The following is a 23,838-nucleotide window of genomic DNA, read 5'->3' on the forward strand; positions in this document are numbered from 1 at the left end:
GCAAACTCGTTGGTTGACATGGTGACGGAGTCGAGGTGTGGGGCCAGCAGCTTGACCTCACCCAACGGGAACGTTTGGAAGGTCCTGGCATGTACCAAATGCTTACCCTGCAGGTCAACCAGCAGACTGTTGGCAAGAAGGAAGTCTGCCCCAAGGAGTGGTTGCACGACGGCGGCCAGGATGAACCTCCAAGTAAAGTTGCAGGTGGCGAACTGGAGGTGTACCAACCAGGTGCCGAAGGTCCGAATAGTGCTGCCGTTGGCGGCTCTGAGGGTGGGTCCTGGTGTGCAGTTGCGAGTCTCGCGGCCATTGGGAGGTGGGAGGCGCGACGCTGACTTCGGCTCTGGTGTCCACTAGGAACCGACGTCCGGAACGTCTGTCCGACACATGCAAGAGCCTGTCCGGGTGGCCAGCCGCTGTAGCCATCAGCGGTGGCTGGCTCTGGCGTTTCCCGGAAACCTGCATGGTGGCCAGCATCTGCGGGCGTCAGCGCCCTACCGCTGGTGGTAGAAACACCATTGGTCGGTCGGTGTCTCGGACCTGGTAGCGGGTGGGGAGTGTTCGATTGCTGGGGCTGGGCTGCTGGTTATTCGGCGTGGCAATGTGCTCGACGGACGCCCCGCTCTCCTTTCTCACCCGCCAAAGGACATCTTCCCGGGTGGCCATCTTCCGGGGTTCACTGAAATCGGCATCCGCCAGGAGCAGGTGGATGTCGTCAGGTAACTGCTCCAGGAAGATCTGCTCAAACAGCAGGCAGGGTTTATGCCCGTCTGCCAGGACCAACATCTCATTCATGAGCGTGGAGGGGGGTCTGTCGCCCAACCCATCGAGGTGGAGTAGGCGGGAGGCTTGTTCACGTCGGGAAAGGCTGAAAGTCTCGAGGAGGAGGGTCTTGAAGTTATCGTACTTCTGCTCCTTTGGGGGCGCCTGGATGAAATCCTCGACCTGGGCGGCGGTGTCTTGGTCGAGGGCGCCCACCATGTAATAGTACTTGGTGTCGTCCCTGGTGATCTGGCGAACCTGGAACTGGGCCTCGGCCTGGTCAAACCAGACACTGGGCCGGAGGGTCCAGAAGGTGGGCAGTTTAAAGGCTACTGCCTGTACCTCTTGCTGTGCAGACATTGTGGGTCCAAAAACGACTAGCTACACACTATGAAATGAAGACACAGAGTCGCTGGTTTCGAAATCAGAGGTTGAATGCCGACCGGGGCGTGGTGCGCCTTTAATAGCCGAAAACTTCCCGCGCTGACGTCATGCGCGGGTCACCTGACCTTCCCGCGTGCGGGCTTTCCCAGCCCAACGCTGGGGAAGAAGGAGGGCCCCGTGCCATCTTGGATCGGGGCCTCCAACGACGTCGCGATGTTGGGAGCTGGTTCGATGCCGATGCAGTGAGTTGCTACAATACCAACATTGCAAATGAAGTTGATGATGAGAAAGGAAGAAAGGAAGAGTTTGTTTGGCACAAAAATGATGAGTAGAATTTTAGCTGGAGAAGTTGGGTGATGCATTTTTGGATGGCAAATCTAACCCATGATCAATCTAACCCTTCCCTCCTGCACGGCCCATAACCTTCCATTTTTCTTACGTCCACGTGCTTATCTAGAATGGCAAACCAGGCAAGGCAAGGCTTTTTAAATAATTGGATTATCAGGAAGTATAACAGATTGGGAAAGAGTCATACTTGTCCCTATTGGTCCAGATACTGTTTACGAGAGCAGGGAGATCATGTTTTAACATCAGAATTTAGCAGCAGGAATTGGCCTTTTGGCCTTTTGAGCTTGCTCTTCAAGACTGTGGCTGATTTTCTGCCTGGCACCATTTTCCAGCACACTCTGCATAACTCTTGATTCCATTATAACAAGAGATCTGTTGATTGTTATTTGAGTGCAACCAACATCTGATTCTCCATAGTGCTGGACTGTGATTCATCACGCTCTTTGAAAATGGCAACACAAGTGGATAAAGAAGGCGTTCAACATTCTTGCCTTCACTGGTTGAGTGATTGGGTTTAGAAGTAGGAAGTCAGGTTGCAGCTGTATAAAACTTTGGTTAGGTCACATTGGAGTATTGTGTGTAGTGCTGGTTGCCACACTGTAGGAAGGATGTGGAGGTTTTGGAGAGGGTGCAGAAGAGGTTTACCAGAATGTTGTCTAGATTGGCATGTATTAGTTATAAGGAGAGGTTGGACAAACTTGGAATATTTTCTCTGGAGCATTGAAGGCTGAAGGTGGAACCTGATAGAAGTATATAAAATTATGAAAGGCATAGATTGGGTAGATGTTAGTCTTTTTCACGGGCGGGGGGTGGGAGGAGGGTGGGAATATCAAATACCTGAAGACAAAGGTTTAAGATGAAAGGGGGAAAGTTTTTTTTTTACAAAAAGGGCAAATTATGAGAGTATTAGGCAGGACCAAAGAGAGTTAATTGGGAACAACTGTTTTTGGGCAAGTCCACATCTGACCTAAGGAGGTTGTTTAAAGACCATCTGCACAGAGTACAGGGCCAGTATGTTTCAGTAAGAAGGGAGGACAAAGGAACCTTGGATGATGAGAGAGGTGGTGAATTTGGTCAAGAAGGAAAAGGAGCCATATGTAAGGTTTAGGAAGCTATAATCGAACAAGACCCTGGGATATAAAGAAGCCAAAAAAAGAACTCAAGAAGGGAATTAGGAGGGCCAAAAGGGTCCATAAAAAGTCCTTGGCAAGTAGGATTAAAGAGAATCCCAAGGCATTCTATACATGCATCAAGAGCAAGAGGATAACAAGTGAGAGGGTAGGACCACTCAAGGATAAAGGAGGGAATATATAAAACATAGAACAGAACAGGCCAATCAGCCCACAATGTTGTGCCGGCATAGCTATTCCCTCCTACCTACAGAATGCCCATATCCCTCTATTTTCCACTCATTCATGTGCCCATCCAAGCCCTTCTTAAAAGCCCCCAATGAATTTGCCTCCACCACCCTATCAGGCAACGCATTCCAGGCCTCCACCACTCTCACAGTAAATAAACTTACCCCTCATGTCTGTTCTCAACTTACCCCCTCTCATCTTAAATGCATGCCCTCTGGTTTTGGATCGCTCAATAATGGGAAAAAGATATTGCTTGTCTGCCCTATCTATGCCTCTCATAATTTTATACACTTCCATGCTTGGAGGCAGGCGATGTGACCGAGGTCCTAAATGAGTACTTTGTGTTGGTGTTCACCCAGGAGAAGGACATGGAGGATAGTGAGATCAGTGTGGAGCATGCTTCTGTGCTAGGGCATTTTGCAATAAAGAAAGAGGTAGTGTTGGGTCTCTTGACGAACGTTAAGATGCTAAGTCCCCAGGGCGTGATGGGATATACCCCAGGTTATTGAGAGTAGCAAGAGATGAGATTGCTGGTGCCTTGACCAAGATCTTTGTGTCCTCTCTAGCCGCAGGTGAGGTCCTGGAGGACTGGTGAGTAGCTAATGTTATTCCTTTGTTCAAGAAGGGGAATAGGGATAATCCTGGAAATTATAGACTGGTGAGTCTCTGGTCAGTAGTAGGGAAGCTATTTGAGAGAATTCTTAAGGATAGGATTTACTCACTTTTGGAAAACCATGGTCTAATTGAGGACAGTCAGCATGAATTTGTGAGGGATAGATCACGTCTTACTAACTTGATTAAGTTTTTTAAGGAGGCGACGAAGGTGATCGATGAAGATGGATGAGTGGCTGTGTCTATGTGGATTTTATGGTACAGAGGAGATTTACCAGGCTGCTGCATGGATTAGAGAACATGTCTTATGAGGAAAGGTTGAGTGAGCTAGGGCTTTTCTCTTTGGAGCGGTGGAGGATGAGATGTGACTTGATAGAGGTGTATAAAATTATGAGAGGCATAGATAGAGTGGACAGCCAGCATCTTTTTTCCCCAGGGTGCCAATGGCCAATACCAGAGGACATCCACTTAAGTGGAGGAAAGTTTAGGGGAGATATCAGAGGTAGGTTTTTTTTTTACACAGAGTCGTGGGTGCCTGGAATGCACTGCTGGGGGTGGTGGTAAAGGCTGATACAATAGGGACATTTAAGAGACTCTTAGATGGGCACATGGATTTTAGAAAAATGGAGGGTTATGGGCTGTGTAGGAGGAAAGGATTAGATTGATCGTGGAATAGGTTTAAATAGGTCAGCACAACATCGTGGGCCTAAGGGTTAGGCCTGTGTTGTACTGTTCTATATTCTATGTAAATGTAATGGGGATAATTGTGGGAATTACAAACCTGTGAGTCTTGTGTCAGTGGTGGGCAAACTATTGGAGAGGATTCTTAGGGACAGGACTTAACGAGCATTTGCAGAAGCATAGTCTTATTAGGGATAGTCAGCATGGCTTTTTGAGGGGCAGGTCGTGCATCATGAGCCTAATTGAGTTTTTCAAGCAGGTGACAAAACAAATTGATGAAGGTAGCGTGGTTGATGTGGTGTATATGGAGTTTAGTAAGGCATTTGGCAAGGTTCCCCATGGTAGGCTCATCCAGAAAGTTATGAGGCATGGGATCCACGGAAATCTGGCTTTGTGTATACGGAATTGGCTTGCCCGCAAAAGGCAGAGGTTGGTAGCAAATGGAGCATATTCTGCCTGGAGGTTAGGGTTAGGTGACTAGTGGTGTTCTGCAGGGATCTGTTCTAGGACCCCTGCACTTTGTGATTTTATAAATGACTTGGATGAGGAAGTGGAGGGGTGGGTTAGTAAGTTTGGAGATAACACGAAGATTGGAGGTGGTGTTGATAGGGTCAAAGGTATTGGTATTTGTTTATTGTTGTCATTTGTACTGAGGTACAGTGAGAAACTTGTCTTGCATACCGATCGTACAGGTCAATTCATTTCACAGTGCAGTTACATTGAGTTAGTACAGAGTGCATTGATGTAGTACAGGTAAAAACAATAACAGTACAGAGCAAAGTGTCACAGCTACAGAGAAAGTGCAGAGCAATAACGTGCAAGGTCACAACAAGATAGATTGTGAGGTCAGAGTCCATCTCATCGTATAAGGGAACTGTTTAATAGTCTTATCACAGTGGGGTAGAAGCTGTCCTTAAGTCTGGTGGTACGTGCCCTCAGGCTCATGTATCTTCTACCTGATGGAAGAGGAGAGAAGAGCAAATGACCTGGGTGGGTGGGGTCTTTGATTACGCTGGCTACTTTGCCAAGGAGGGGAGTCTGGTTTTCGTGACGAGCTGGGCAGTGTCGTAGGTTACAACAGGATATAGATAGGATGCAGAGTTGGGCAGAGAAGTGGCAGATGGATTTCAATCCGGAAAAGTGTGAAGTGATGCACTTTGGAGGATCGAACTTGAAGGTGGAATACAAGGTTAACGGTAGGATTCTTAGCAGTGTGGAGGAACAGAGGGATCTTGGGGTCTAAGTCAATAGGTCCCTCAAAGTTGCTGTGCAAGTTGATAGGGTGGTTAAGAAGGCATATGGTCTGCTGACCTTTTAGTCGGGGGATTAAGTTCAAGAGCCACGAGGTAATGTTGCAGCTATAAAACTCTAGTTAGACCTCATTATTGGAAGGATGTGGAAGCTTCAGAGAGGGCGCAGAGAAGATTTACTAGGATGCTTCCTGGATTAGAGAACATATCTTTTGAGGAAAAGTTAAAAGCTGGGGCTTTCTTCGTTGGACCAACACAGGATGAGAGGCAACTTGATAGAAGTGTATAAGATTATAAGAGGCATAGATAGAGCGGACAGCCAGCACCTTTTTCCCCAGGGTGGCAATGGCCAATACCAGAGGACATCTGTTTAAAGTGAGTGGAGGAAAGTTTAGGGGAGATGTCAGAGGTAGGTTTTTACACAGTGGTACGTGCCTGGACTGTACTGCTGAGGGTGGTGGTAGAGGCTGATACAACAGGGACATTTAAAAGACTCTTAGATAGGAACATGGATGTAAGAAGAATGGAGGGTTATGGGCTGTGGAGGAGGGAATAGTTAGATTGATCATGTTGTAGGGTTATGTAGGTTGGCACAACATTGTGGGCTGAAGGGCCCATATTGTGCTGTACTGTTTTATGTTCTACGTTTTCTCTGGAGCGGCTGAGGGGGGAACCTAATAAATGTTGAAAAAAATTCTGGGAGTCATAGAGTAAACACCTGCTATCTTTTTCCCAGGTTCAAGTATTTTAAACTAGAGGGCATACATTTAAGGTGAGAGGGAAAAGTTCAAAGAAAAAGTGCGGGCAAGTTTTTTTTTACACAGAGAGTGGTGGGTGCCTGGAATGCACTGCCAGGGGTGGTGGTGGAGACTAATACGATAGAGGCATTTAACAGGCTCTGAGGTAGGCACATGAATGTGAAGTAGCTCATGTGCAGGCAGATGGGATTCATTTGGATTGGATCATGGTCAGCACAGACGTTGTGGGCCGAAGTGCTTGTTCCTGTGCTGTACTGTTCTGTGTTCTCTGAGGTTTGGAGGGAGAGAGGGATTGTTGAATATGCAAAGAATAGGCCATATGGACCATGTGCAGACAGAGGGGATTAGCTGTCATTAGTTTAAATAGTTCAGCATAACGTCGTGGGCCAAAAGGCCTTTTTCTCTGCTGTACTGTTCTATGAAACTTATGTGAGGCAAGCTTTTTTTACAGGGAGAATGGTAGCTGGCTGGAATGCTCTGTCAGGGGAGGTGGTAGAAGCAGATATAATAGCAATGTTTAAGATGCATTTAGACAGACACATGAACAAGTAGAGAATAAAGGGATGTGTATGATGTGCAGGCGGATGGGATTAATTCAGATTATGGTTGGTGTAGACATATTGGGCTGAAGGGTCTATTTCTGGGCTGTATGGTTCTAAATTCTATGAATGTGAATTCTTGGAGCCCTGTGGTACCTCTCAAGTGACAGCCTGAGAAAGGTCCATTTTATTCTGTATGTAAACAAATTCTCAACATGTGCCACATGTATTAACTCAGTTCCTCTAACTCTGACCTTGTCAACCAACCTCTTGTGTTGGGCCTTATTAAAAACCTTCTGAAAATCTCTTAACATCTACCAGTTTCTCTTCTCTTCTCTACTGGATCCATCGTCAAACAATTCCAATAGATCTTTCAGACATGTTCTACGTGTTCTGTTATTATATCCTTCCCAATAGATTCCAGCAATTTCCCTATTGCCAATGCCAGGCTGAAAGGTCAGTAGTTAGCTGCTTTCCTTCACCCTTTGTTAAATAGTATGATCACACAGTACGGTAGTGTAGTGGTTAGCGCGATGCTATTACAGCGCTAGCAATCAGGCTTCAATTCCCGTCGCTGTCTCTAAGGAGTTTGCACGTTCTCCCCGTGTCTGCGTGGGTTTCCTCCGGGTGCTCTGGTTTCCTCCCACATTGCAAAGACGTACAGGTAGGTTAATTTGGGTTTAAAATGGGCGGCGCAGACTCGTTGGGCCGGAAGGGCCTGTTTCCATACTGTAAATAAAATTTTAAAAATTTAACATTTAATTTGCTCCCTTACAATCTGCAAGAACCATTCCAGAATTTAGAATCTTGAAAGATAACCAGTGCTTCCAATTGTCTGTAGTTGCTGCTTCTAAAACTGGGGTGTAAAACATTGTGTACCTTATCAGCTTTCAAGCTCATCAATCTCTTTCATGTTAAATTTTTATGTTTTTATTACTGGTACTAATTTCCTTGAGTCCCACATTCATTTTAGACCTATGCAAAACATTGGTATTGGTTTATTATTGTCACTTGTACCGAGGTACAGTGAAAAGCTTGTCTTACAAACCGATCATACAAGTCAATTCATTACACAGTGCAGTTACATTGAGTTAGTACAGAGTGCATTGATGTACTACAGGTAAAAACAATAACAGTACAGAGCAAAGTGTCACAGTTACGGAGAAAGTGCAGTGCAATAAGGTGCAAGGTCACAACAAGGTAGATCGTGAGGTCATAGTCCATCTCATTCTATAAGGGAACCGTTCAATAGTCTTATCACGGTGGGGTAGAAGCTGTCCTTAAGTCTGGTGGTCCGTGCCCTCAGGCTCCTTATTCTTCTACCCGATGGAAGAGGAGAGAAGAGAGAATGACCTGGGTGGGTGGGATCTTTGATTATGCTGGCTGCTACACCAAGACAACGAGAGGTAAAGACAGAGCAGTTGCCGTACCAAGCCGTGATACATCTAGATAGGATGCTTTTTATGGTGCATTGGTAAAAAATCGTTTTTTTGGCCATGATTAATGTACTATTCTGATAAATAAAGTATAGAAAATATGTGATAGCAGTAGACATGGTTTGGAGAGTTACAAGCATGCTTGAAGGGATGGGCCGCTGAATTGTATTTATGAGGCAAGACTCTAGGCTGGGATTGGAATCTCTGGAAAGGAGACCGAGGGAGATTTAATTAAGGTACACAATGTGATAAGACCTGGAATGGGTAACCAGAATGGGCCCATTTCCTTCGGCAGAAAGGTCAGTAAATAGGAAGCATAAATGTATTTGGTAGAAATATGAGGGGGGAGTTCAGGAAATATGATTTCACTGAACAAATGGTTAGGGATCTGGAACTCGCTGCCTAAAAGTGGGGTGGAGACATAAACCCCCATCAGATTTACTAAATATTTGGAATAGAGCATGAAAAGTTATAACCTATAGGACAATGGACCAAGAGCTAAGAAGTGGGATTAATCTAAGGTCTATTTATGGCAGGCAAACGATGATCTTGTGAGCCAATAGTTTTTGATTCTATATTTTTAAAATTTGTGCATCATTGCAGGTGAATTATTGAGGCCATATATTTGACAGTGTTCTGTGGGGTCTTTGTGCTGTCTTGTATACTTATGTCTGCATAAGTTTAAACATTTCCCTTCTGTCAATAACAGCATGTTAATAGTTACTTGAATATTTAACTAAATCTAACCAAGTCCCATGACCTGGGTTCAATTCTGACCTCTGCTGTCTTTATTGAGTGTGTGCATTCTGCCATTGACTGTATGGGTTTCTTTGGCCTACTGAGTCCATGACCACCATCAAATATGCATTTACTCTAAATCTACACTAATCCGATTTTATTCTCCCCCATATTCTCACCAATTCCCCCCAGATACTACCACCAAGCTACACATGATTATAGGCAGGAAGAGAGATGAGGTCCTGCAAAGAGAATTTGGGGAGTTGGGTAGAAAGTTTGAAAAACAGGATTATAATCTCAGGATTACTCTCTGTCCCACGTGCTCGGAAGATAGTATAGTTGAATATGTGGCTTAGGACCCCATGCAGAGGGGAGAGCTTCAGGTACATGGATCATCGGGCTCCCTTCCAGGGCAGGTGGGACCTGTATAAGAAGGATGGTTTTCACCTAAAGTGGAGTGGCACCAATATTACTTGCAGGGGGGTTTGCTAGGGTTTAAACTAGCATGGCAGTGGGAACCAGAGCAGTAGGTCAGCAAATAGAGGGATTGAGAGGAAGGTACAGGTTAGACTAAGTAAGTCTGAAAGGAAGGATAGGTAAGGCCAGGTTAATGGACACAATGATAGTTTGAAGTGTGTTTATTTCAATGCAAGGAATGTTATGGGTAGGCAGATGAACTCACAGTCTGGATTAATGCATGGAACTCTGATATTGTGGCCATTACAGAGACTAGATTCAGAGAAGGCAGGACTTGCAGCTCAACATTCCAGAATTTAGATGTTTCCGATGCGATAGAGAGGGACGTAAAAGAAGTGGGGGAGTTGTGCTACTTAATGGGGAGAATGTCACAGCTGTGCTTAAGGAGGACATCCTGGAGGGCTCATCCAATGAGGCAATATGGGTAGAGCTCAGGAGTCATAGAATCATAGCATCATACAGCATGAAAACAGGCCCTTCCGCCCAACTCGTCCATGCCAACTATATTGCCCAGCGAGCTAGTCCCATCTGCCTGCATTTGGCCCAAAGCCCTCTAAACCTCTCTTATCCATGTACTTATCCAGATGGCTTTTAAATGTTGCTAATGTGCCTGCCTCAACCACTACTTCTGGCAGCTCGTTCCAAATATGCACTACCTTTTGCGTGAAGAAGTTGCCTCTGATGTCCCTTTTAAGTTTCTCGCCTTTGATCTTAAACCTATGTCCTCTTGTTTTTAGTACCCCCTCCCTGGGAAAAAGACTATATATGCTTTCACCCTGTCTGTGCCCCTCATGATTTTGTATACCTCTATCAGGTCACCCCTCGATCTCCTATGTTTTAGGGAATAAAGTCCTAGTCAATGCAACCTCCCTTTGTAACTCATGCCCCCAAGTCCAGGCAACATCCTGGTAAATCTTTTCTGTACTCTTTCTAGTTTAATAACATCTTTCCTATAACAGGGTGACCAAAACTCTACACAATACTCCAAGTGTGGTTCACCAACATCTTATATAACTGCAACATAACTTCCCACCTCCTACACTCAATGCCCTGATTGATGAAAGCCAGCATGCCAAATGCCTTCTTCACCAGCCATTGTCAGCAAACTATGCACTTGTACTCCTAGGTCCCTCTGTTCCATAACGTTCCCCAGGACTCTACCATTCACTGTATAATTTTATGTTGGCTTGATCTCTCAAAATGCAATACCTCACTTTTATCTAAGATTGAAAGTCATTTGCCAATCCTCAACCCACATACCAAGCTGATCAAGATCCCCCTGTAATTCTTCTTTACCTTCTACACTATCTACAACACCACATATTTTAGTATCACCAGCAAACTTACTAACCATGCCTTGTACATTTACATCCAAATCATTTATATAAATTACAAACAACAAAGGTCCCAGCGCTGTCTCCTGTGGCAGACACTAGACACAGGCCTCCAGTCCGAGAAACAACCCTCGACCTCACCCTCTGCCTCCTACCACTGAACCAATTATGAATCCAATCTGCTATCTACCCCTGGATCCCATGCAATCTAACCTTCCAGACTAGCCTGCCAAGAGGGACCTTGTCAAAGGCCTTTTTAAAGTCCATTTGGACAACATCCACTGCCCTACCCTCATCTACCCTCTCCTCAAAGAACTTCAAGAGAAGGTAGCCAAGAGGGCAGATAAGGGTAGATGCGACTTCCCACGCTCAAAGCCGTGTTGACTGTCGCGAATCAGACCCTGTCACTCCAAATGTTGGTAGATCCTGTCCCTCAGAATCCCATCCAGTAATTTGCTCTCCAGCAATTTACCCACCACCAATGTCAGGCTCACCAGCCTATAGTTTCCTGGCTTGTTTTTGCTACCCTTTCTAAACGATGGTACCATGTTAGCCACTCCAGTCCTCTGGAACCTCACCTGTGGCCAGATGAAGCAAAAATCTCTGCAAGGGCCTTCTCTAATTTCCCACAAGGTCCAAGACTGCACCAGGTCAGGCCCTGGCGATTTGTCCACCTTTAAGGCCTCCAATACCACCTCTGCTAATTTGTAATTGGTCCAAGTCAACACCACTCCTTTCCTCCATTTCCTTAGCTTCCATTGTTTTCTCCACAGTAAAAACTGAAGAGAAATATTCATTAAAAATCTCTCCCGTTTCCTTTGGTTCCACATACAGACGGCCATGCTGATCTTTAAGGGGACCTATTCTCTCCCTAGCCACCCTTTTACTCTTACTATACCTATAGAATCTCTTGGGGTTTAGCCTCACCTTGCCTGCCAGATTCTTCTCATATCTTTTTTGCCCTCCTAACTTCTCTTAAGTGCACTCATACACATTTTGTAGTCATCAAGAGATTCACTAGTTCCCAATTGCTTGTGCACCATGTATCACTCCCTCTTTTTCTTAACCAGAGCGTCGATATCTCTTGTCAGCCAGGGTTCCTGAAACCTGCCAGCCTTGCTCTTCACCCCAACAGAAATGTGCAGGCCCTAAACTCTTGACATTACATTTTTAAAGGCCTCCCACTTGGCAGATGCTCCTTTATCTGCAAAAACACTCGCCCAGTCAGCCACTGCAAGATCCTGCCTAATGGGTCCAAAATTTGCTCTGCCCCAGTTCAGAACCTGTGAACTGGTCAGATCCTTTTCCGTAGCTACTTTAAAACTAATAGAATTATGGTCACTGGACCCGAAGTGCTCGCTGACAGACACTTTTGCCACTTGCCCTACCTCATTCCCAGGAGGAGTTACAGTGTTGCACCCTCTCAGGTAGGTCCCTCTACATCTTGATTAAGGAAGCTTTCTTGGCACATTTCACAAATTCCACTCTGTCCAAGCCTTTTACACTATGGTTGGCCCAGTCAATATTAGGGAAGTTTAAAAACTCCCACTAATATTACCCTATTATGTTTACAACTGGCTGCAGTCTCTCTACATTCGACATTTTGGGTTGAGACCCTTCATCAGGACTGGAAAGGAAGAGGGCAGAAGCCAGGGGAGGGGGAGGAGCACATGTAGGTAAGTGATAGGTGAGTTCAGGTCTTCTGGCTTCTGCCTTCTTCCTTTCCAGTCCTGATGAAGGGCCTCGACTGGAAACGTTGTTATGCTGCCTGACCTGCTGAGTTCCTCCAGCACTGTTTGTGTGTGTTGCTCCAGATTCCAGCGTCTGCAGAATCTCTTGAATCTCTCTACATATCTGCTCCAATTCCTGCTGCCTATTTGGAGGCCTATAATACAATCCCATCAGAGTGACCATTCCCCTTTCTTCTAAGCTCTACCAATACTGCATCACTGGATGATCCCCCAGGAATATCCTTTCTAATGACTTGTTATGTCCTCTTTCATCAGGAAGGCAACTTCCCCTCCCCTCTTACCTGCATCTTTGTCACACCTGTAGCATCTTTATCCTGAATCATTGAGATGCCAATCCTGCCCTATTCTCAGCCATGTTTCTGTTATGGCTATGATATCCCAGTCCCCAGAGCCAATCCACACCCTGAGTTCATCCGCTTTGCTTGTCATTGAAATAAATGCAGTTTAATAAGAAAAATGAACAAAGGGCATGTTGATATTGAGGATGAGGCTCTTGAAGAACATTAAAGGAAATAACTGGAATAAGAAAGTTGCAATCACTATGATGAGGTTATACTATAGGCCTCCTAACAGTCTGTGGGAGATAGCGGAACAGATATGTGGGCAGATTATGCAAAGATGTGAAAGCAACAGGGAGTTGTGGTGGGTATCCTTAATTTCCCCAGGCTTGACTGGGAGTCCCTTTGTGCCAGATAGGGTAGAACTTGTTAGGTGCACCCAGGAAGGTTTCTTGACACAATATGTTGTTATTCCAACCAGGGAAGGAGCCATACTCAACCTTGTTTGGGAAATGAACCTGGCCAGGTGATTGGACTTTCAGTGGGAGAGTTGGGAAGAGTGATCATAACTTCCTAAGTTTTCTGATAGTTATAGATAAGGACAAGACTGGACCTTGGGCAGAGGGAAGTGCTAAAGTGGGGGAAGACTAATTACAACAATATTAGACAGGAGCTGGGGAGAGCAGAATGCGGCCGACATGTTCCTGTGAGGAAGACCTACAAGGATGGCAAGGTTTGGGAACCTTGAATGATGAGAGATGTTGTAAATTTAGGCAAAAAAAAGGAAGCATATGCAAGGTTTGAGAAGCTGAAATTGGATAGGGCCCTTGAGGACCTTAAAGGAAGCAGGAAAGAACTAAAACAGGGAATCAGGAGGGCTAAAAGAGACCATGAAATGTCCTTGACGAGTAGTATTAAGGAGACTCCCAAAGCATCTTACACATATATTAATAACAAGAAGGGAGCTAATGAGGTGGTAGGATCACTCAAGGACAAAGGAAGGAATTTATGCCTGGAGCCAGAGGAAGTGGGCGAGATACTAAGTGAGTGGTATTCACCAAGGTGAAGGACATTCAGGATAGTAAGATCAGGGACGGATATGCTGATATTCTAGGGCGTGTTGATGTCAAGGATGAGGTAGTATTGGGGCTCTTGAAGAACATTAAAGCAGATAAGTCCTCAGGGACTGATGGGATCTATCCCAGGTTATTGAGGGAAGCAAGAGAGGAGATTGTTGTGGCCTTAACAGGGATCTTTGTATCTCTTTAGCCACAGGCCATTAAAGTACATCAAGGAACAATTTATATCTGACAACCTACCAGCATGTCTTTTGGATGGGGGAGGAAACCCAAACATCCTCAAGAAGACTATACAGTCACAGTGAGAATGTACACTGACACAGACAGCACCCTAGGCCAGGTTCAAACCTGGATTCCTGGAGCTGAGAGGCAATAAGGGATGTGATATTAAGACACTTGGAAAACAGTGATATGGTTGCTCAGTTTATGAAGTAGACATATTTGACTAATCTGCTGGTGGTCTTTCTTTTGGCACAGTAGGAGGCCATTCTGCCCATCAGGTCCACGATGCCTCACAGTAGAGAGATCCCATCACATTCCCTTTTCCTTTCCCTCTGTTCCTTTGTAACATATTCTGTCTCACATGCTTTGAAATTGTGTCCAGTAGAGTAGATGAGGGGGAACCAACGGTTTTCAATTTTCAGAAGTGTTTTGATAAGATGCTAACCAAGGCGTTATAGAATCATAGTAACAGCACAGGAATAGGCTCTTCAGCTCAAACCATCAACCACCCATTTACACCAATCTGGCATCAATCCCATTTTTTATTCTGCCCATATTTTTATTGATTTCCCCTTCCCCAGATTGTACCACTCACGTACATGCTGGGGGCAGCTTACACTGGCCAATTAACCCATCAACCTGCATGTATTTGGAATATGGGAGGAAACCGGAGCCCACATGGTCATGGAGTACATGTAAGCTTCACACTGATAGAATCCAAGGTCAGGATTGATCCCAGCTCTCTGGCACTGTGGCGCCCATAATGGTTGTTGAATTAGGTTACACCACATGGAAATGGGAGTAATATACAAGTGTGGATTGAGAATTGTTTAATGGTTAGAAATTGAAGAGTCAGAATTAACAAGTCCTCCTCCAGTTGACGGTCTGTGACTCATTGGCTAGAGCAGGGATTGGTGCTCGGTTCCTAACTGCTGAACATCAATATTTCCAAGTTTGGTGTTGATGTGAATTTAGGTGGGAATTTAGGAGGTGCTGCATATGCTAAGAGGCTTCAAGGGTATATGGACAAAGTGAGTGGGCAATAACTTGGCAAATGGAGTACAATGTGGGGAAAAATGTAAGTTCATCCAGAAAAAAAGAGTATTTTTTAAATGGTGAATAATAATGATCAAAAAGCAGTGGTACCCAAGTTACTAAAAATTAATGTGCAGCAGGCACTTGGGACTGCATATAATTGGTTGGCCTTCATTGCAAGAGAACTTGTGTAAACATGTCTCACTGCAGTTATATATGGCCTTTATGAGATCACACCTGGAATATTGTATGCAATTTTGGTCTTAAAAAAGAATTACCTGCTACAGAGGGAGTGCAGCGAAGATTCACCAGCTTGGTTCCTAAGATGGCGGTTCTATCAAATTAGAAGGGACTGAGCAGGCTAAATTTAGAAGCCTGAGAGATGACTTCATTGAAACGTACATAGAGAGCTTGACATGATCAACTTAGGGAGGATGTTTCCCCTGCTAAGGAGTCTAGAGAAGTGAGTTATTACAGTGCATTTTGTAGATGCTAAACATTTCAATCGCAGTGCACCAGTTGCAGAGGGGATAAATCTTCAGTATTGTAAAATAGTTGCCAATCAAGCTGGCTGCTTTGTACTGGATGATGTCACATTCCTTCAGGGAAATGAACAGTATTCTATCATGCTCCTACCTTGTGCCTTGGAGATGGCAAAGAAAGAAGTCATTTGGGTTGAGTCCAAACTGACTACTTGTAGGATAATCCATTCAGTCCCATTCCTTGTTCTGTCCGATTGTCTGGCAAATTATTTCCCCTTAGGTCTTATCTGACTTGCTCTTAAAAACCCTGATAGATTGTTTCCATAATCCCCACTGGCAGAGAGTTCCAAATCATAAGCCCAGTCTTTTCCTTGTCTTTTGCCTGACACTGTAACTCTGTGTCCCTTGGTTCTTGAACCATTGGTTAATGCAAACAGCTGTTTATTCATATCTAATCTTGTCTTGATCTTGTACACTTTGTTTTCCAAATCTCCACTGAAGTTCCTTTGCTTCAGGGAGAACATCCCTCCAGCTTCATTCTAATGTAGCTGAAATCTATCATCGCTGGAAACACTAATAAACCTCTTGTGCATCATTTCCCTAGGAAAAGCACTTTGGGAAGAATACAAAGGGAGTAGAGGGTGAGCAGACTAATAGTTGCAGAAATATAGTGAATAGCAGGCAAAGGCTGGAGAGAGTAATTTGAAAGTATCATTGTTACGTCCTGTTTCTTATCAAGCTCCCTGCCTCCCCCTTTCCCCCAAGGACATCACGAACGTATCAGAATCCAGATAACTGCTGATGATGTCCAGCTTTGCCTCACCATGACCCCTCATAATTTTACATATCTGATGAACACGGTTTCCCTTTGACCAAATATTGGACAAAAACAAAGCTTTTGTCTTTGATTTGCCAAAAACCTTGACTGCTGAGTTCATTCCTCTTCCTGATGACTATCTGAGGTGGAAACAGTTCGCAACCTTGGAGTCATAGTTGATCTAGAAATGAGCTTCTGATCACTTACCTGTTTGATCACCAAGATGACCTATTGTCTTTAACATTGTCTAACTTCTCTCCGATCTTAGCTAGTTCCTACTGAAGCACTTATCTATTATTCCAAAGCTTTCCTGATTGGCTGCCATCTTGCATTAACCTGAACTCATCAAAGTTCTGCTGTTGAATCTGAACTCATACCAAATCATACACCTGTCACCGTTGACCCACATTAGCTTCTGGTCTGGTAGTGCTTGGATTTAAAAGTTGTACTTTTCCTCTACTCTGTCTAACCTGTCACCTCTTCTACATCTGCACCCTTTCCCACTGTGAACCTCTGATATCCCTGTAAATTCCCCAGCCTTGAATTTCTGCACTCTTCCAATTCTGGTTTGTGCCTCACTGATTTTGATCACTTCCTTCACCTGCTTGGACCTCATTCTCTTCCTAAACCTCAACATGTCATTTTTTTTCTAAAATATACCTTCAACTTTACCTTTCCTAACCTTGTGTTATTGGATGTCAAATGTTGTTTAATAACCCTCTTTGGAAGTTTTCCTGTGCTTAAGGTGCTATATACCTGTAAATTATATTTGTGTTTCCACTTTGTTCACTGTAAAATGTTATTTCTTTAGCAAATTAGGATATAGGTTCACCATTGGGTGGTCAGGGAGTACAACAATGTGTTCTAATGTAAGATGTTTCCACCAGTAAAGGAAAATTTCAAAAAAGAATGCAGATGCTGAACATCTGAAATAAAAAGAGAAAATGTTGCAAACTCAGCAGGTCAGGCAGCATCTATGGAAAGAGAAAGAGAGTTAATGTTTTGGATCTTTCCCAGTTCTGACAAAACATCTTGTACTGGAATCATTAACTCAGTTTCTCTTTCCAGATGGGCTGCCTGACCTGTTGAATGTTTCTAGTGTTTTCTAATGTTACGTTTGCCACGGCTGTTGCATTGTTTCCTTTTAATTGTGATTTTTTTTCCCTTTAGAAACCACCAGCAGTCCAGCAAAAGAAAACTATAGAATGAATCGTTACAAGAACAAAGCATTAAATCCTGAAGAGATGCGCAGGAGAAGAGAGGAAGAAGGGATTCAGCTAAGGAAACAAAAACGAGAACAACAGGTATATCACTGCAGCCTAGTTTGGGTCACTGTAAATGGCACTACGCAATACAAATTTACCAACTTAAAAAAAACTAAAGTTATGGGTGGAAGTTTAGTATTGAGGGGGGCAAAGAGGGGACATGAGGTAGCTTTGACAGATCGAGTAAAGAAGAATCCAAAGGGAGTCTACGGGTATATTAAGGGCAAATGAGTAGCTGGGGAGAGAATAGGGCTCCTTAAAGATCAAAGAGGTTGTTTACGTGTGGAGTCATCAGAGGTGGATGAGGACCTAAACAAATATTTCTCATCTCTATTTACTGCAGAAAAAGACATGGATGCCAGGGTACTTGAAGTTAATAGTGATGACTACATGTGTATTCTAGGAAATTGTGGGAAGCTATGGAAGAAATTGCAGGTCCCCTTGTGGAGATATTTGTATCATTGATAGCCATGGGTGAGGTGCCAGAAGACTGGAGGGTTGCTAATGTTGATGCTAATTAAGAAAGGCTGCAGGGAGAAGCCTGGGAGCTACGGACCGGTGAGCTTAACGTCAGTGGTGGGCGTTATTGGAGGGGATTCTGAGAAACAAGATCTACATGCATTTGGAAAAGTACAGACTGATTAGGGATAGTCAGCATGGCTTTGTGTATGGGAAATCGTGTTTCACAGGTTGATTTTTTTGAAGAGGTGACCAAGAAGATAGATGAGGGCAACACGTCAGATGTTGTCTACACTGGCTTTAGCAAGGCCTTTTGACAAGGTACTGCATGCAGACTTGTCTGGAAGGTTAGATTACATGGGATGCATGGTGAGCTAGCCAATTGGGTACAAAATTGGCTTAACAGTAGGAGTCAGAAGATGGTGTTAGAGGGTTGTTTTTCAAACTGAAGGCCTGTGACCAGTGCTGTGTTGCAGGTATTGATGCTGAGTCCAATACCTGCAACACAGCACTGGATCATTCATATTAATGACTTGGATGAAAATGTAGGTGGCACGGTTACTAAGTTTGCAGATGACACTAAAATCGGTGATATAGTGGACAGTAAAGGAGGTTATCTAAGATTATAGCAGGATCTTGATCAACTGAGTTAGTGGGCCGAGATGGCAGATGTAGTTTAATTCAGATAAATACGAGTTGTTCATTTTGGTAAAACAAACCAGGGTAGGATTTGCACAGTAAATTGTAGGGCCCTAGGGAGTGTTGTAGAACAGAGAGACCTACAGTTGCAGGAACGTAGTTCTTTGAATGGTGACTCGGGTAAACAGGGTAGTGAAGAAGGTGTTTAGCATGCTTGCCTTCATCGGTCAGTATATTTGAATACAGGAGTTGAAAATTGTGTTACAGATGCGCATTGTGTTGGTGCGGTCACATTTGGAGTACTGCTTACAGTTCTCATCGTCCTGCTATGGGAAGGATGCCATTAAACTGGAAAGGGTGCAAAAAAAAATTACAAGGATGTAACTGGGACTGGAATATTTGAGTATAAGAGGAACTGATTAGGCCTGGACTTTTTGCCTCAGGGTAGGAGGCTGAGGAATGACCTTAGAGTCAGAGTAATACAGCACGGAAACAGGCCCTTTGACCCAACTAGTCCATGCTGACCACAGCATCCCTGCTAGACCCAGTTGCCCGTGTTAGGCCCATAACCCTCCAAACCTTTTGCCTCCACGTACCTATCCAAATGCCTCTTAAATGTTGCAATTGTATCCGCTTCGACCACTTCCTCTGGCAGCTCATTCCAGGTACTCGCTACCCTCTGTGTAAAGAAGTTACCTCTCAGGTCTCTTTTAAATCTCTCCCCTCTTATCTGCCCTCTAGTTATGGACTCCCCAACCCTGCGAAAAAGACTATGACAGTCCACCTTGTCTGTACCCCTCATGATTTTATAAACTTCTATGAGGACACCCCTCATTCTCCTACACTCCAAGGAATAAAGATCCAGTGTGGCCAACCTCTCCCTATAATTCAGGCCCTCCAGTCCAGGCAACATCCTTGTAAATCTCCTCTGCACCCTCTCCAGCTTGACAATATCTTTCTTATAACGGTGACCAAAACTGTACACAATACTCCAAGTGCAGCCTCACCAGTGACTTATATAACTGCAACATAATGTCCCGACTTTTAAGCTCAATGCTCTGACTGATGAAGGCCAGCATGCTAAACGCATTCTTCACCACCCTGTTTACCTGCGCGGCCACTTTCAGTGAACTGTGCACTTGTACTCCCAGGTCCCTCTGTTCCACAACACTTGTCAGTACCCTGCCATTCACTGTATAAGTCCTACCCTAGTTTGACTGTCCAAAATGCATCACCTCATACTTATTTATGTTGAAATCCATTTGCCATTCCTCAGCCTATTTCCATAACTGATTAAAATCTCTTTGCAATTCATTGTAACCTGCTTCACTATTAATAAGACGCCCTAATGTAGTGTCATCAGCAAACTTGCTAATCATGCTATGTACATTCATATCCAAATAATTTACATAAATAATAATAACAGAGGTCCCAACACTGATCCCTGGGGCACCCCACTAGTCACAGGCCTCTGTGATTTGACCTGCCACCATTACCTGCCACTTCCAATCATCGAGCCAATTCTGAATCCACCTCACTGGCTCCCCCTGAATCCCATGCGACCTAACCTTCCGGATCAGCCTGCCACGCGGGACCTTGTCAGAGGCCTTACTAAAGTCCATATAGACATCATCCATGTCCCTACCTTCATCTATCCCCTTCATTACCTCTTCGAACAAATTCAAAAGGTTCATCAGACATGAGCTCCCATGTACAAAGCCATGCTGGCTATTCCTGATTAGGCCTTGACTATCCAAATAATGGTAGATCTTGTCTCTCAGAATTCCCTCCAGTAACTTCCCTACAACTGAAGTCAGGCTCACTGGCCTGTAGTTCCCTGGCCTGTCCTTGCTACCCTTCTTGAACAATGAAACAGCATTAGCCACCCTCCAGTCTTCTGGAACTTTGCCAGTGGCTAACAACGAAGCAAATATCTTTGTAAGAACCACTGTGATTTCTTCCCTGGCTTCCCATAAGGTCTGGGGATGCACTTGGTCAGGCCCTGGGGATTTGCCCACCTTAATGTGCTTCAAGGCTGCAAATATTTCCATCCTCGTAATATGTATACGATCCAAGAGCTCACTACTTATTACCCTCATTTCTTTGGTATCCACGAAATTCTCCTTAGTAAACTCGGGGGAGAAATAGACATTAAAAATCTCGGCCAACTCCTGCGACTCCACACGTGGGCGGCCCTGATGATCTTTAAGAGGACCTGGTCTCTCCCTAGTCACCCTTTTACTGTTAATATAACTGAAGAACCTCTTGGAATAATCTTTAACCCTGCCTGCCAAATCCATCTCATAACCTCTTTTCGCCCTCCTGATTTCCCTCTTAAGTCTGATCTTAAACTTTATATAATCGTCGAGGGATTCATTTGTACCCAGCTGCCTAATCAGCTTCATCTTTTTCCTGACCATAGCCTCTATCTCTTGTCATCCAGGGTTCCCTGAACTTGGTATGTCTACCCTTCACCCTCACAGGAACATGCTGCCCCTGGACTCTTGATGTGACCCTTTTAAAAGCTTCCCACTTGCCAACTGTTCCTTTGCCTTCAAGTAGAGTCACCCAGTCGAGCCCAGTTAGATCCTGCCTAATGCCCTCAATGTTGACGCTGCTCCAGTTCAGGACTTTAACCTGTGGATCTGTTCTATCTTTTTCCATAACTATTTTAAAACAAATAGAATTGTGGTCACTGGACCCAAAGTGCTCCCCAACTGCCACTTTAGTTACTTGGCCCGCGTCGTTCCCTCAGAGGAGGTCCAGTATTGCTCCTTCCCAAGTAGTTTTCTCTATATATTGCATGAAGGAACTATCTTGGATGCACTGCACAACTTCTGCCCCATCCAGGCCTTTTGCACTCTGAGTGGACCAGTTGATATCGGGAAAATTGAAATCTCCCACTAGCATTACCCTATTATTCTGCATATAGTGAGGTTGTGAGAATACATATTCTGCATTCTGTTATCGCTATTCCCTTTGTACTGCTTCAAAGTGCTTATGTTTTGAAATGATCTATATGGATGGCTTGCAAAATTAAGTTTTTCCACTGTATCTCAGCACATGTGACAATAATAAACCAGTACTAAGGTTATCAAGAATTACAGTGGGATCTTGATCAGCTGGGTAAGTGGGCTGAGGATGACAAATGGAGTTAAGTCAGATAAGTTTGATGTGTTGGAGTTTGAAAAGTTAAATCAAGATGGGACTTTCACAAGCAGTCGGGCCCTGGGAACTGTTATAGAAAAGAGTTCAGGTACATGATTTCCTGAAAGTGGACTCTCAGGTAGACAGGGTGGTGAAAAAACCTTTTGCTACACTGGCCTTCATCAGTCGTGGCATTAAGTATAGAAGTTAGGGTGTTATGTTGCAGTTTTACAAGAAGTTAGTGAGGTCACACTTGAAGTATTGTTTTCAGTTTTGGTCACCCTGCTATAGGAAAGATATTAAACTGGAATGGGTGCAGAAAAAAATTTTGAGGATGTTGCCAGGACTTGAGGGATTGAGTTATAGGGAGAAGTTCGACAGGCTAGGACTTATTTCCTTGGAGTGTAGGAAACTGAGAGGTGTATAAAATCATGAGGGGCCTAGATATGGTCAATGCACTTGATCCTTTTCCCAGGGCTGAGAATCAAGAACTAGAGGGCATAAGTTTAAGGTGAGAGGGGAAAGATTTAATAGGAACTTGAGGGGCATCTTTATTTACACAGAGGGTGGTATGTATGTGGAATGAGCTGCCAGAGGAAGTGGTTGAGGCAGGTACAATAACAATTTCTAAAAGACAGTTGGATAGGTACATGGATAGGAAAGTTTGGAAGGATATGGGCCAAATTTGGGCAAAATGGGACAAGCTTGGATGGGCATCTTGGTCGGCATGGATCTGTTGGGCTGAAGGGCCTGTTTCCATGCTGTATGTCTCTGACTCTACTTGCAGTTGGAGATAGGAATAGAACTTCTTCAAGATTGGCTGTTGGAAGAAGAGTGGCAGTGAATTAAACAGTGTTCTAAAAACTAACAAGTAATTTTTGGTTGAAATCATGAATCTAACCATTCCTTTTAGAGACTGTCATTCAAGGTAAAATATCACATCTTTTCATCCACTCCTGTTTCCAGTTGATTGTTATTCATAAAATACTTATTTTACAGAACTCAGTTCTTGAGATTTGATGAATCTTATTCTTTTCCAGCTGTTTAAAAGGAGAAATGTAGAACTTATCAGTGAAGAATCTGCCATATTTGAAAGTCCTCTCATGGATTCATTTGTCAGCTCTTCTGCAGCAGGGGTAAGGACAATATGATGTATGACACCATTTAACTAGTATCAAGGTGGCAATGGTTCTGAATTAGTAATTTTGAAGTTGTGAATTCATATGGTGATTTGTGAAATTGAATTCAATAAATTTTCTAATTTTCAGAACATGAAAAGAATGAGTAACAATGTAAGATATTAGGTTGTCATTAATATTTTAAAATAAAGGAAAGAAGGCTGCTGGTATTGGTGTGGTTTGCATGTGACACACCTTGACATTGCATATCTGCATATGACAGGCATATCTGCCAAGGCATAAAGCAAAGTAGCAGTTTGGTTATCATTAGCAGAGTTTGACATTAAAGGACATACTTTAATACTGCTCCTTTGAACACAGTCAAATCAAGGGGAAAGGACAAAACTTGAATTGGAGCATTGAGGGATGATAGAATTCATAGTGGCATCTGTTACAGTTGACTTGAATTTCAGGAGTACTCTTTTTTTTCATCTGGCTTTGATACAGTGGCATGCAAAAGTTTGGGCACCCCTGGTCAAAATTTCTGTTACTGTGAATAGTTAAGTGAGTAGAAGATGAACTGATCTCCAAAAGTCATAAAGTTAAAGATGAAACGTTCTTTTCAACATTTTATGCAAGATTAGTGTATTATTTTTGTTTTGTACAATTTTAGAGTGAAAAAAGGAAAGGAGCATCATGAAAAAGTTTGGGCACCCCAAGAGATTTGAGCTCTCCGATAACTTTTACCAAAGGTCTCAGACCTTCACTAGCTTGTTAGGGCTATGGCTTGTTCACAGTCATCGTTAGGAAAGGCCAGGTGATGCAAATTTCAAAGCTTTATTAATACTCTGTCTCCTCAAACCTTGTCC

General features: G+C 43.9%; 1 protein-coding gene across 1 annotated transcript in view; it reads left to right on the top strand.

Moving 5' to 3' along the window:
- The window catches only part of LOC127581604 (importin subunit alpha-7-like), a 127,086-nt gene that overhangs the window by 12,042 nt on the left and 91,206 nt on the right, over positions 1-23,838 (top strand). The window contains 2 exon segments of the mRNA XM_052036106.1: positions 17,512-17,645; positions 22,892-22,987. Coding sequence (XP_051892066.1) covers positions 17,512-17,645; positions 22,892-22,987 — 230 coding nt within the window.

Source organism: Pristis pectinata, chromosome 22 (genome assembly GCF_009764475.1).
Source record: "Pristis pectinata isolate sPriPec2 chromosome 22, sPriPec2.1.pri, whole genome shotgun sequence".
Taxonomy (NCBI): domain Eukaryota; kingdom Metazoa; phylum Chordata; class Chondrichthyes; order Rhinopristiformes; family Pristidae; genus Pristis; species Pristis pectinata.